Source organism: Symphalangus syndactylus, chromosome 14 (genome assembly GCF_028878055.3).
Source record: "Symphalangus syndactylus isolate Jambi chromosome 14, NHGRI_mSymSyn1-v2.1_pri, whole genome shotgun sequence".
Lineage (NCBI taxonomy): Eukaryota > Metazoa > Chordata > Mammalia > Primates > Hylobatidae > Symphalangus > Symphalangus syndactylus.
This window is the reverse complement of record NC_072436.2, coordinates 13946182-13959910: the sequence shown is the minus strand read 5'-3', so window position 1 is coordinate 13959910 and position 13729 is coordinate 13946182. Positions and strand designations below refer to the sequence as shown.

The window sequence follows — 13729 nt, the reverse complement described above, 5'->3', positions numbered from 1 at the left end:
ATAATTGCACAGAATTAGCAGCCCACAGAAATGTCCCTGCCAGCCCACCACTTGTCACAGGCAGTCCAACCTTCAGAAAATCAGAGCCGTGTTCCCCCTTAACCCCTGCTCTCAAGGTTCTGGGCCTAGACAGCAGCTAATAGCAGGCCATTACTTTTTTTTTTTTTTTTTTTTTTGAGACGGAGTCTCGCTCTGTCATCCAGACTGGAGTGCACTGGCGTGATCTCGGCTCACTGCAACCTCTGCTTCCCGGGTTCAAGTGATTCTCCGGTCTCAGCCTCCCAAGTAGCTGAGATTACAGGCGTGCACCCCACCATGCCCGGCTAAGTTTTGTATTTTTAGTAGAGACAGGATTTCACCATGTTGGCCAGGCTAGTGTCGAACTTCTGACCTCAGGTGATCTGCCCACCTCAGCCTCCCAAAGAGCTGGGATTTTTTATAGGCATGAGCCACCACACCCGGCCAGGCCATTACCTTTTGCAAAGCAAGGGTCTGTGTGTCTGGAACCTAAGCTTGGGCTCCCCCCACCGGGATGATGGCACAGCTGCCTTCCATTGAGGTGAAGGCAAGCGAGGGAAGGCAGGGTCCACGGCCCAGGGTTCTGCAGGCTGGGCCGTGTGCCGCGGTGAGGGTCAGCCCCACCCACTGCTGTCTCCACCGCCTCCCAGGAGGATCCTGCTGAACTACGCCGTGTACAACCCTGCCGTCGGCTATTCCCAGGGGATGTCGGACCTGGTGGCGCCCATCTTGGCCGAGGTCCTGGATGAATCAGACACCTTCTGGTGCTTTGTGGGTTTGATGCAGAACACGATCTTCGTCAGCTCCCCTCGGGACGAGGACATGGAGAAACAACTGGTGAGGCTCAGGAGGATGGGTGCGTCCAAGGGCATGTGAGGGCCCCTGTTGCCTCTCCCCTTGTAGCCCAGGTTGCCGTGGTGATGCGTGGCTTGGCTGCTGTAGGTCAGTGGGCAGTGGAAACGCCAGGATAGGACTTGCCCGTGGGATATGGGCGGCTTAGCCCATCTCGGCCTCCGGGGATGGCCCTCTGACTCCCTGCAGGTCCAGAGGCCGTGTTGTGTGGGCTGCTCTGGTGGCCTCCCACCCCTGCACATGACAGCCTGGCCCAAGCTCCCTAGCTGGCAAGGAAGAGGAGGCACCATCACACCCAGCCCCCTCTGAGCCTTAGAACATGGGTCCTCAGGTGTGTCTAAGCTCCCTGCAAGAGTCAACACAGCCAGGGCTTCTGAGTGCAGACAGGAAGAGGAGGGCCTCCTGAAACCCCCTGAGGTCTCCTGGGCAGTCCTCACACCCCACTCCTTCCCTGGGGTGCCCAGCTGACACCTCTCCCATCAAGGCCTCCTCAAAAGGACCAGCCCTATGTAGACCAGGAAGCACTGAATGTCGGTGGTGGGGCTGAGCCCAGCTGGGTAAGGCAGCGCCGGAGGGCCAGCGTGTGTGACCGAGCCAGGGCCGAGCCAGGGCACCTGCTCACTGTTCTCAGCACGCATCACCCATGTCTACCAAGTACCTGCTAGGTGCAGTCACCAGACATTCACCCTCCCGGCTGGGCCAGGAAGCTGGCATTGTGAGCAGAGGACGCTGGGTGTCGGGGAGCACTGTGGGAGGTGTCCGTGATAAGGACAAGAGGGCTCCTGCACCGGGGACATTTCCAGGGTGTGTGGGGTCTGGCCCTGAGTGTCGCTAAGGCTGGGCTGAGCGGAGCAGTCCCAGTGGTGGGACTGAGTGACCTGGTCTTCCTGGACCAGACCCCTCACAAGTAGTGAGGGTGGAGCTGATGGAGGGCCTTGAAGGCCAGGGCCACAGAGTGTGTCTCGTCTCATAGAATGGGGGTCCCCACCCCCAGGCCACAGAGCGTGTCTCAGAATGGGGGTCCCCACCCCAGGACACAGAGTGTGTCTCGTAGAAGGGGGTTCCCCAGCCCCAGGCCACAGAGTGTATCTCATAGAATGGGATCCCCACTCCCAGGCCCAGGACTGGTACTGGTCCGTGGCCTGTTAGGAACTGGCTGCACAGCAGGAGGTGAGCGGTGGACGGGCCAGCGAGCATTCCCACCTGAGCTCCACCTCCCATCAGATCAGCGGCCGCATTAGATTCTCACAGAAGCTCGAACGCGAGAACCCTATTGTGAACTGAGCATGTGAGGGATCTAGGTTGTGCGCTGCTTATGAGAATCTAATGCCTGAAGATGTGAGGGGGAACACTTTCAACCTGAAACCATTCGCACTACCTTGTCCGTGGAAAAATTGTCTTCCAGGAAACGGGTCCCTAGTGCCAAAAAGGTTGGGGATTGCTGCTATAGACTGACTGTTAGGGGGTCGCTGATGACAGGCTGGGAGAGCGGAAGCCAACAGAGGATTTGAAGGCAAAGGAGCCCAAGCAGGGAGGTGCAGGCACCTGAACAGGGGGCAGGAGTGGAGCGTCTGCAAGGGGGTCATCCACATGAGTGGGCTTGACCCGGCTGTAGGCCACAGGGCGGAGGGCTGGCCGCACAGCTTCAGCACAGTCTCCCGTGGGAACAATGGGCCACCTGTGTGGGAAGGGGGCATGTGGCCCCGAGCCCTGCCCCAGGATACCCCCAGTTGTAATCTAACTCCACCTGGGCCGGGGGAGTTGAACCCAGCCGAGCCTGCTCACTCTGCATCAACGGGTGGGTGTGACGTCGGGTGTCCACATTGCTTGGGGAGGCACTTACAGTGTCCAACGCCATTCGCCCCTGACGGCTCATGGCAGCGCATGGCTGGGTGACTCATTGACTGCTGGAGATTGATTTTTCAGCGGCATTGATGAAGTCAGCAGCCTGGGCCCGAGTGCTGCCAGAAATAGCCCCAATCTTGTCCCACGTCACTGGGAGGTGACCTTAATGGCAGGAATTGAGCATCCTGGGGCTCAGACACGTCCCCTTCCTGCCCTAAATCAGCTCTGGAAGATGATAGATCTGGGTGAGCATAGCCGAAGAGGGGTGGGGGTGCTCCCTGGATGATCCACTCACCTCACCAGGAGTGGACGTGGGAAACAGCCCCCAAGTGTCCACTGAGGGTGGGGAGCCTTCCTGGCCATGGAGCAGTTGCCAGTGTCCTGCCACGCCCGGGCACAACACTCTGCCTCACCCTGGACCACACCACAGCCTCCGGAACAGTCAAATCTGGGAGGAACTGTCAGAGGCAGGTGTGAGCCGATTCCAGCGGCGGAATAAAGCGTTGGGGGGCAGGCACATGCAGCAGGTAGAGGCCCCTGGGCGTGCTTTTCCAGGTTGGGGTGGCCCAGGGAAGGGCCCCAGTGGGAGTGGGCTTCCTGGGCAGCAGGCCCGCATGGGACCAGAGCTAACTAATGCGTGATGGCCTCGCCCCCAGCTGTACCTGCGGGAGCTGCTGCGGCTGACGCACGTGCGCTTCTACCAGCACCTGGTCTCGCTGGGGGAGGACGGCCTGCAGATGCTCTTCTGCCACCGCTGGCTCCTGCTGTGCTTCAAGCGGGAGTTCCCTGAGGCCGAGGCGCTGCGGATCTGGGAGGCCTGCTGGGCCCACTACCAGGTGAGCCAGGGCAGGGGCCAGGAGGCCTACTTGGTTCACTACCAGGTGACCCAGGGCAGGGGCCAGGGCTGGGGAGGTTGGGACCATGGCCCTTGAACCACCGTGGCCACCCTGCCTGCTGCCCCTGTCTGCCTCGCCGCCCCCAACCCACAGCCACACATTAGCCCCCCATACGGCGACTGCCTTCCCGTCCCACGTGGCTGGCTTCAGACCTTACAGCTCGCCTCCCCAGTCGCTGAAATCGATGCAAATTGCCCGCTGACTGCGCTCATTACCACTTTCTGGGGCTGAGCTCCCTCCTGTCACAACCAATCAGTGTGAGTGACACTGTCGGGGGCCTACGCTAGGCCACAGCAGCCCAGGATGCTGGTGCCCATGAGTGTGAGCCAGCACTGCCCCACCCCCTCGGGACCGCCCTGCCACGAGGGCCGACTCACCCGTTACCCTCCTGTGCAGAGAAAGGGCCTGAGATCCCACTTGCCTGTCGGCCCCTCCAGAGGGCCCCAATCAGTGATACCGACTTCCACTCTCCATCCACCGTCACCAGCATCTTTTCAGCGAATTCCCCTGGGAGCACAGCACTGGCTCTGTCACATGGCCTTAACGCCCAAATTAGGGACGAGCTGGAGATGTCAAAAGATAAGCAAGTCTCTTTGAATCCATCAGCCTTTAAAAAAAAAAAAAACACTCACATTGACGCATCCAGGAGAGCTGGACTCTTTTGCAGGAGCTGGCTCCATCCACCACGGCAGCTCCAGCAGCGTCCGTCAGAGAACCCTGAAGATGGAGGCAAACACCCATCTGCTGGAAGACATTTGTGTCAGCGTCTCCTGTCCCTCACTCACACGGCAGGGGGCTGATGTCTGATAAAAGCAAGTCTGAAGCCACGGAGTGCCGGTGCCACACGCCGCCTTTGTATGCGTTCATCGGCTCACCCCTGGCCCGGGTCTAGTTTTCCTTCCTGGCTTAGCCTGCTGGACGTGGACGTGCAGGGTGGACGATCTCCATTAATAAAGGGAAGCACGGCATGGATGGTCTGAGAGGCTTCATTCCCACCACCCCCAAAGAAAAAAATCGTGCCTCATTGCACGTTTTCCCAGTGGCAGATTTGCCGCCCTCATTCCTTTACGTTCAGGCTGATGTTACCCGTCAACTCAGGGTGTGGCCCAGCAGAGGGACCCTTTCCCATGGACACCTACTATGTCCCAAGTGTAATGAGATCTAGTCGGAATTCCAGCGGGAGGCCCACGTGATGTGGGATCTCTGTTGGCTGACATTTTGTTGGAAGTCCACAAAGCAAGTTTCTGTTGTTTTCAGACTGTGGGCTCGATTTAGCCACAGTCGGTCCCATCCCCCGATCAATTGGTAGTATTATGGGGTGGGGGTGGGGGTGGGCTGCCGATGAGCTGGGAGTGAGCTCTGTGGAATGGGAAGGTTGCTGCCAGGTGAGGCCTTTAACTGTTCAGTGACCCCTGAGTGAGAAAAGGCTTTTGATGCTATCCGTCCGCTGCCAGCGTGTGGTGGGGCTGGACGGCCCTACTCCCTGCCTGTTCTGGGAACTGAAATCCGCCTATGCTGTACAGGCTGTGGAGATCGTGCCCTCCCTCTCCCTCCCCACATTCCTCTCCCAGAGAAGCTGGGCGTCCACCTTCCTGCAACCCGTCCGCTGTGTCTCGCACCAGCCACAGTTCAAATCACTGCAAAAGGATCCGTCAGAGCCAAAACAAGACTGTCCCAGATTAGTTCAGAGGAAGCAGCCGGGCAGCCTGGTGCATGGTCTCTCCAGGAGCAGGCTGGGGCGTGGGAGTCGCCTGTAGCCTCTGCCCTCATGGTGTGCTCTGCTCAGCCTGGGCCGGGGACACCGTTCCGTCTGGTTTGTGTGGTCGACGTCAGGAGACTAAACATGGACTTCCCAGTGCCCCCGTCCTTCCTGTGCCTCCGGAAGCGCGTGTGCATCAAAGGTGGCGTGCCTTGAGGCGTCCAGGCCAGAGAGCACACAGGATGCAGCCGTCAGGACCTGGCGTGGGCTTCCTGCTGCGCAGAGTGCATTGCTGGCAGGCCCTGTGAGGCGGTCTTTAAAGGGAGGGCTGCAGAGTCCTCAAAGTGCCCGAAAAGAGGCTCAAGGACAGGGCGCTCATTTAATCAGCCAACCCGTGGGTGAGCTGCTGTGCCCGCTCTGTTAGGATCTTCCCACTTTTCTAGCCACAAACCCTAGAGTCGTCTCTGGGGCATGATTTGGGGTGTGTGGCCTGGAGCCAGGAGGACAGGCTGACCCGTGGGTGGCTGCCAGAGGCGCATTCCATGACCTGCTGGAGTGAGTTCTGACCCAGACTTCCGCACACACCATTGCTCAGGACTGTTACAAATGAGTCCTCCCCATGAGCGCGGCCAGGCCTTCTGAGGAAGGGTGCTCTTGGCACACCCCCACCCCCACGCCATCATGGAGACCACCCACATTGCCACCCAGGAGAGCAGCAGCAGCCCGTGGGGGCTGAGCTCAGCATCGTCCCCTCTGGATGTCACAGCAGCCTGTGCATGAGGGTACTGGGATAGACCCCACGTGCAGGTGGGGAAACTTAGGGCCGAAGAGGCGGTGCAGCTTGCCCAGGGCCACATGGCCCCCAGGCTGGGCTGTGAGCCCAGACACCTCGCCCTGGAGCTCTCGCTCGCACCCTGGCACTCACTGTCCCCCTGAGTGCAGGGCCTGGGGCTCGGTGAGAGCCCGTGTCTGAACTCTACCCGCCTCCACAGACGGACTACTTCCACCTTTTCATCTGCGTGGCCATCGTGGCCATCTACGGGGATGATGTCATCGAGCAGCAGCTGGCCACGGACCAGATGCTCCTGCACTTCGGAAACCTGGCCATGCACATGAACGGGGAGCTCGTTCTCCGGAAGGTGAGGCTGCCCCAGATGTGGGCCCCGCCCCCAGAGTCCCATCCCCACCATGGCCCCCCAGCACGTGCCCTCCTCAACCCGTAGCACCAGGGGCTCCCCACTGAGGCCTCGTGGTCAGCACCTGTCTTGGCCTGACTGTGTCACCTTGGCTGTCTCCTCACTTTCCTGGGGTGCCAGCCCTGACATAGGAGCCTCCCTCACTGGCTGAGGAGGGAACGAATTCCCCAGGGCTGACGGACAGGACAGGTTCCCTACCCTGGGGTACCTCGCTTATAGCCCAGAGCTAGGAACACTGAGAAGGAGGTTGGACCTGAGGGCAGGGTGGCCAGAATACTGGGGACCCTGGGCTTTGGCCCCCTCCCCCACTTCCCAGACTCCTCCTGGAGATGCTGCCTGTTAGCTCTGTGGTGGTCCTCAGGGCAGTGAGGGGGCGTCCCGAGGTCGGTGGTGCCCTCTGGCATAGGACACAGATCCTGCAGGAGCTGAGAGGCTGCTGGGGGTGGGGGGCGGAGCAAGGTGCGGGGGAAAGAGAGAGGGGTGCTGCCGAAGGGACAGGTGGGCTTGGCTGGGCGCGGCCCGGCCCTGTGCTGGTGTTGGTCCTGTTCACCCTTCTGAATGAAGCCCATTCAAGGGCCTTGTTCACCTTGAGCCACCTGTGAGTACAGCCCGAGTGCCTTGTGGGTCCCATCACTGCAGCCACCTAAGACCCAGGGCCCTGTGGTGCTGGTGATGGTGGGAGATGCAGGCAGAGCCCTCAGCTCAGGACTCAGTGAGCCCCCGAGGTGCAGGCCGTTGCTGCTGTTGCTGTTCGTTGGCCACTCCCGTGGGGACCCTAGGCTGCCAGGCTGTCCCCCGGCCCCTCCTCACCCCCGTCCTCTCTCTGCAGGCGAGGAGTTTGCTGTACCAGTTCCGCCTCCTGCCCCGCATCCCCTGCAGCCTGCATGATCTGTGTAAGCTATGCGGGACAGGCATGTGGGACAGCGGCTACATGCCCGCGGTGGAGTGCACCGGCCACCATCCAGGCTCGGAGAGCTGTCCCTACGGGGGCACGGTGGAGATGCCTTCCCCCAAGCCCCTGAGGGAAGGCAAGAAGGGCCCAAAGACGCCGCAGGACGGCTTCGGCTTCCGCAGATAGGTCAGGCCCCCGACGCTGGACAGGGGTTGAGGGGACCTCCCCAGAGGCCCCGGGCACGGGAGGGGGTGGGGCTGGGCGTGAAGGGGACAGGGGACGGTAGAAACCTAAGGAAAATGCTTTTGGGCAACATGAGAGGAAGCTTTTCGTATTAATGACAAAATTAGAGTCCAGAAGTGACAGAAGTCAGACCTACAGCCACCCAGAGGAAAGTCAGCTCCTGAAACGCTGCAGTTGAACGTGCAGCCACCGCACCTGAGATGCAGGCTGGCTGGGCTCTCCTGCTGGCTGCCCTGGAGGATTTCAGCATGTTCCAGGATTTGCTCCAGCCTCGCGGGCAGCCAGGCACTGAGGAAAGCAGAGACAGGAGAGGAAGGCCTCACCCACCCACTGTGTCGAGGGCTGCAGAACAGAGCGGGGTCCTGTCCAGGCCTGGAGGCATCTTTGCAAGCCACACACGCTTCCTCATGAGACCTCGTTCTCTCGGAGTGAGCCAAACACACTTCCCAAAGCCTCCCCAGCCACAGCTGGGATACCAATGGAAAGACATCTGCCATAAAAAAAAGAAAAAGATAAAAAGCCCAACCGATGTGGGGATAGAGAGGCGGAAGAGCAGTCAGGCTTGAGGACCTGGTGCTTGTAATGTTTATCCATTTAAACATTTCGTCCTGGTACATGAAGGGAACTGCCTGCCCAGGAGCCTGAACCTCAGGCTGTTGGAGAAGCATCCGATGCCTTTTTCTTTGCTGGGCGTCTTCTATGTGAGGTTCCTTGGCGTTGTTTAAGGTCAACGCCACCACATACAGCAACCAGCTGGGGCTTGAATGGGTCGATGTGTGGGTGTGTCCCTGAGTGCGTGCATGCGTGCGTGCATGCATGTTTGTGTTTGCAAGATCCTCTGATGATGATCTGCTTTGTCCCAGGGACGTGGTAGTGTATTAGCTGACCAACCAAGACAAGGACACCTGGAAATAGTTGGACTCTTCCACTTCTCTTCAGGACCTGCGAACTCAGATATGTAAGTCAGCTTCTCAGGTGATGGGACGTGAGAGCGACCACAGTGAAGGAGCCAGCACTCAGGGCTCTCCGCCTTCTACGTGGGAATGAGGTCTTCCCAGCAGACTCTCCCTCTTCCAAAGATTGTGTATCAGTTGCTCCTTCTGGGATTTAGAGATGGGCAGAAAAGGGTATGCGATCTATGCTGTGAGAGCTCCCAGCCAGCTTAGAAGTGTCGAGCCATTTGCACAGAAAGCCACTCCTTGAGCAAGGAGACCAAATCCCTCCTGAAATCCTCCATCGCGTCCTTCTGGGGAGAAAAGCCCTTGATGTGCTGAGAACCATCATGGGGACCACGATAGAGGCCTTCTTCCCACTCAAAGCTTTTCTCCCTGGAGGGTGGGCACTGCTGGGCCATGCCACTTCAAAGCAGTGTTTCTCAGCAGGAAAGGGGAGGTCACCACTTACCGGCTTCCTCCACCTTCTCGGCTTCTCTTTTCTCCATGAACCCAGGTTGTCCAGCAGGTACTTCCAAGTTCCCAGGTCTGTCTGCCCAAGAGCCTTTAGGGGAGACTGTCCTGGAGCCCCATCAGTGCCCAGATCCTGGGGTACCGACCATTGCCGTCTAGCAGTGGGGGACCCTGTGGTGGGAGTGGGATGGGCTTCTCATCCACGTTGCTTCTGGGAAGAGAGGGTTGCCTTTCTGGGCTGGGGAGGTGGCTAGAGCATCTGCCCTCACCCTCTGCTAGAAACTAGTTATATCCATTGCCACAGCAATACTGTGTAACAAATCCGCCAACACTCGGTGGCCTGCAACAATCAGCACTGAAGTAGAGCAGGAGTCAGCAGTCTGGGCGGGGTGATTCTTCTGGTCTAGGCTGGGCTTGTTCGTTTAGGGCCAGTGGGCTGTTAAGTCCCAGGGGATGCTCATGGTGCAGAGGTCGGACCTGGCCCTGCTCTGTGGTCTCTTGCATCCCTCCTGCAGGCCAGCCATGGCTCAGCCAAAGGCACGGAGGGAGAGACAGCAAGTGCCTTTCCAAGCCTTGGCGGACACCACACCTGCAGCCCTCCCCTTGGCCACAGCAAGTCACGTGGCTGGGCTCAGCATTAAGGGGTGGGGGACAGGCCTGCCCCTTTAGCGTCCGCTCTGCACAGTTGGGTGGCAATAGGCTGAGAATTTGGAGGGCTAAAGAACTGGGACTCTGGAGAGTCTGTGTCCTAATAATGCCTGCTTTGGAGCACTCCTTCCCCACTCGCCCTCTCCAGGAGAATAGCATCCCCGCTCCTAGCATTTCACTAGATACCTCGTGCCTTTGAGCTGCTGTGTTTGGGCGGGAGGAAGCGGATAGGCAGGTCCAGGGCTCCCCTCACTTGGGAAGGTCCTAGTAGAAGGCATTCCTTCTGAGTCTCCTGGCCCTGCAGCTTCTCACCCCTGCTGCATCCCAAGACCTGACCCAGACCAATCAGCTGCATCTCCGCACCAAGTGTCACCCCCGCCATGCACCGCTCGCACCTCACGCTCCCCATGGGCTGGCCCGGACCCCAGTGAGGTCTGCACCTCTCGGAACCAGCCAGGACCTCAGAAGCTGTGACCCGGGTGTTCAGGGCTTGGTGGAGGAGATGCTGCTGGGGAGGCGGGGCGGGGGGGGGGGGGGATGGAGAAGCCCCGCCCCTCTGCAACTCCCTTAATCTGGATGCAATTAGAGGAAACCAGCCAAAAACCCTGCGGCAGCTGTTGTCCCGGGATTATTCCCAGCCAGCGAGAGGCATTAGGGCGATAATTCAGTCATTAGACTTCTAGCCTTCCCACCGCCAGAACGTGCAAATAGGGGATAATCAGCCCTGCACGGCCATCCTCAGCAATGCTGCTTATTTAACCCATTTTTTAAAATGACACTTAATGTTATTGGCTGGCGTACGTGTGTGCGCATACTTAAAAGTTGACGCGTGGTGCGGCCCTGCTGCTAATGTCTGTGCTGACAGCGTCCCCGATGTTGCTCAGGGCCTCTGGGAAGAGAGGGCACCTTTGATGTGGGCGTGCTGGCACCCAAGAGACAGCGTGGTCAGGCTCGATGCTTGCTAGCCCTGGAAGGTCCTCCCAGGGTTGGGTGGTCGGGTGAGCACTCAGAGATCTGGGGAGGAAGCGAGGAGCCTGGTGTCCTCACCAGATGCAGAGGGGAAATGTGTACTCCAGAAGGTTCTGACTCAAGTCTCAGCCCTGAGGACCCAGAACTCACAAGTCATGGACCATGTACTGAGGGAAGGAGGGAGGGCGGGCCCCAGCCCACCCCTGCGGGGGAGGAGGAGGGTCTCAAGGTGGGAGGGCAGCTCCCTGAGCAGCCACTGTTCCTGACCAGCCAAAGTGCCGGGCGGGGGGAGGTTTCCACGTCCAGGAGGGAGAGGACCTCCACCCACTGACCTTTCAGTTTTCCGTAGCAGCCCAGCGTGAAGCTCGGCAGGGGCCGGCAGGGCATCAGGACAAGATGAAGATGCTGGTTCTGGAATGAGGCCTCCCCTTGGGCTAAAGGGTAGTGGTTGGCAGAGGTTGCCCAGCTCTTTTGGAGGCCACAGGGAATAGAGGTGGGGTGGCAACAGGAAATAGGGTGCGGGCTGTAGACCATAGTGGGTGGGGTGGTGCTTCCGTTCCTGTGAGGCCTGCCCCCCTGAGCCCCCTCGTCTGCTTCTTGTTTGGCAGAAACAGCTCTGGGGCACAGCCCCCAGATGATGGGAATCTGCCCACGCTGTGCCCTCTGGGGAAGGAAATCTTGCCCCTTGTGCAGCCTCCCCTTTCCCTTGCGGGGGGGGCTGGGGGTGCCAGGGCTCCCCCCTTGGAGGGGGTGCTGGGGGTGCCAAGGCTCCACCCTTGGAGGGGGGGCTGGGGGTGCCAGGGTTCCACCCTTGGCTCACTGGGCAGAGGGAAGGAAGCACCTCCCTGTATGCTCTGCAGGGGCCCCTGCAGGCCACTTTGCCTCAGAGGAAGGAGGAGTGGTCCCCTGGGAAAACACACACACACACACACACACACACACACACACGCAAGTACATGCACACACGCACGCATGCGCGCACACACACACGTGCAGGGGTGCAGCCTAAGTCAGTTGGGCCAGGACTGGCTGCCCAGCTGGGCCTGCCCCATTCTTGGAGTCCCCAGGGGATGAGCCTCAGGATCCACTTTGTCCCTTGTTTCTAAGCCAGGCTGCACGGCCATTCCTGGGTGTGAAAGCGTTCTGTCCTGTCTCCAGTCAGAGGGAACTGCCCCCAAACTAGAAAGCTAATTTCCCCCAAAGGTTCCTGAAGCCAGAGGCATGCCCTTGGGGGTTGGTCGGTGGGAGGGACTGGGGTGAGAGGCAGTGCTGTGGAAGGGGCCTGGCCCCTGCTGCCTGCGACTCTCCACAGGTGTGTGGCCTTCTGCCTCCTTCAGCCTCAGTTTCCTCGCCTGTAACATGAGAACAACGATGCCTGCCTGCCCAGGCCATCTCCTGGGACTGCAGTGGGGACTCTTAAGTGTAAAACTGTCATGAGGATGGTTTATGAAGCCCCAGGGACCACACCTGCCACTCAGGGAAGAGACCGCTGACCTCAGCCATCAGCTGCGTGCATTGTGAGGGGCGGTGAGCTCAGGACGGAGAGCTCTGCCCTGGTTCAGAGTCAGCACACCTGCACTCCCTTCCACACGCCCACCCAGCTGTGTGTCCTCCGCCGAGGGCAAGCCTCTCTGTGACTCTTCTGTAAAATGCACCCCATTCTGCCGACTCCTGCCACGAGACCCATCCTCAGCGATCCCGCCAGGCATGTGTGCGTGAATGCACGTGCAAAGCTCTCCGTCAGAAGGGTGGTGTGGGCCCTGTAGGTCCTACCCCTTGGCCTTGAAGCTCCCTCAGGCTGCGGACTCTGGCCTCCTGGGTCTGGCGTTAGAACCAGGAGAGGGGTGTCCCTGGGCAGAGCCAGAGGTGCAAACAGCCTGCAGCCATCTGGCTTTTTAAGTATATTGCGTCGCATTTCCAGATAGGAAGGTAGCATTTCAAGTTCAAAGAGAGATCGAGTCATGCAACCATCTTTCCTCCAGCACTTTTGGGGTAAGGAGGACAGTTTTTGTTATGGTTTAGGGGAAATTTTCATGAAATTTCCACCAATAGATTACTGATGTCCATGGCAAGTGATCTGTTCTTGGTATTTTGTTTTGTTTTGTTTTGGTTTTTAAATGTAATCGCCCATTGGTCAGGCCCAGGACTGGTCACCATGAGCTCTGCTAGCCACGGCCCCAACGATGCTTCCGGCTCTCATGGATTCCACAGCAAATAAAACTGTACTGACAACAGATGCACGCTGTACAGTGCCTCTAGAAGGTCCGGTGGGACTTGCTGGGTCAAAGCACGGCAGCTTCTGTGCTAGGCAAAGAGGGCCCCGTGGCAGTCCAAGGGTAGCCTACAGACTCCAGTGTGCCCGGCTTCTCCCATGTTCAGAGATAGGGGAGGGGAAGGTGTAAAAGAGAGCTGGATGGGGGCTGTGGGGACTGAGGGTCCTGGGAGGCTGACCAGGGGCTCAGCAAGTGCCCACTCTGGGAGGCCTTGCCCTTTGGGCTGTGGTTGGACAGCATTAGGCCTGCAGGGTGGGCTGCCAGGAGGAAGAGCAGCTCCAGGCTTCGGGCCCCCCAGCAGGCAGCAATGGAGGGTGATGGGAGAATTGACGAGTGCTCGCGGGGTCTCACGTGGGAAAGGGCCCGTTAACTCTGAGCAGCTGGGAGCCTCGCTCCCACCCCAGTGCCTGGAAACACAAACAGTATTTTATTGAGCCTTGGCTGCCGGGGCTCTGGTTTCAGGAAAAGCCTCAGTCTTGCATTTGTGAATTTTTAAGGAGGCAAACAAGGTGAATTTGACCTTGCTAGGAGTGGGAGTTACGGAAAATTCAGGCTGCCCCCCACCAAGCCCTTGGAACCGTGCAGCAGGGGTCGGGAGAGATGGGCAAAGGCAGTTTGGCCTGTGCAGCTGGTCTCCTGGTCCTCCCGGAGCACGGTGGGTGGGGAGCTCCAGCTCTTCATCAAGCGCTCTTTGGGGTTTCCAGCTGTTTTCTGTTGTTCTGTGTGTGTCTTTTCTCCTTTTGCCTGGGGGCGGGGCTGGGGGGAAACATGAGTAACTCTTATCTGCATCAC

At 59.2% G+C, this 13729-nt stretch overlaps 1 protein-coding gene across 9 annotated transcripts in view; it reads left to right on the top strand.

Moving 5' to 3' along the window:
• The window catches only part of TBC1D16 (TBC1 domain family member 16), a 98896-nt gene extending 85996 nt beyond the window's left edge, over positions 1 to 12900 (top strand). For 3 of the 9 annotated variants that reach the window (XM_063617326.1, XM_055241496.2, XM_063617329.1), the window contains 4 exons: positions 669 to 855; positions 3372 to 3551; positions 6303 to 6449; positions 7336 to 12900. In XM_063617326.1, the coding sequence (XP_063473396.1) occupies positions 669 to 855; positions 3372 to 3551; positions 6303 to 6449; positions 7336 to 7584 (763 nt within the window). In that variant the 3' untranslated portion in view covers positions 7585 to 12900. Of the gene's footprint in view, positions 1 to 668; positions 856 to 3018; positions 3187 to 3371; positions 3552 to 4007; positions 4580 to 6302; positions 6450 to 7335 lie in introns of those variants that run through there. The other 6 variants (XM_055241495.2, XM_055241494.2, XM_063617325.1 and 3 more) reach the window with 5 other exon arrangements.
• Positions 12901 to 13729: the final 829 nt, after the last annotated feature.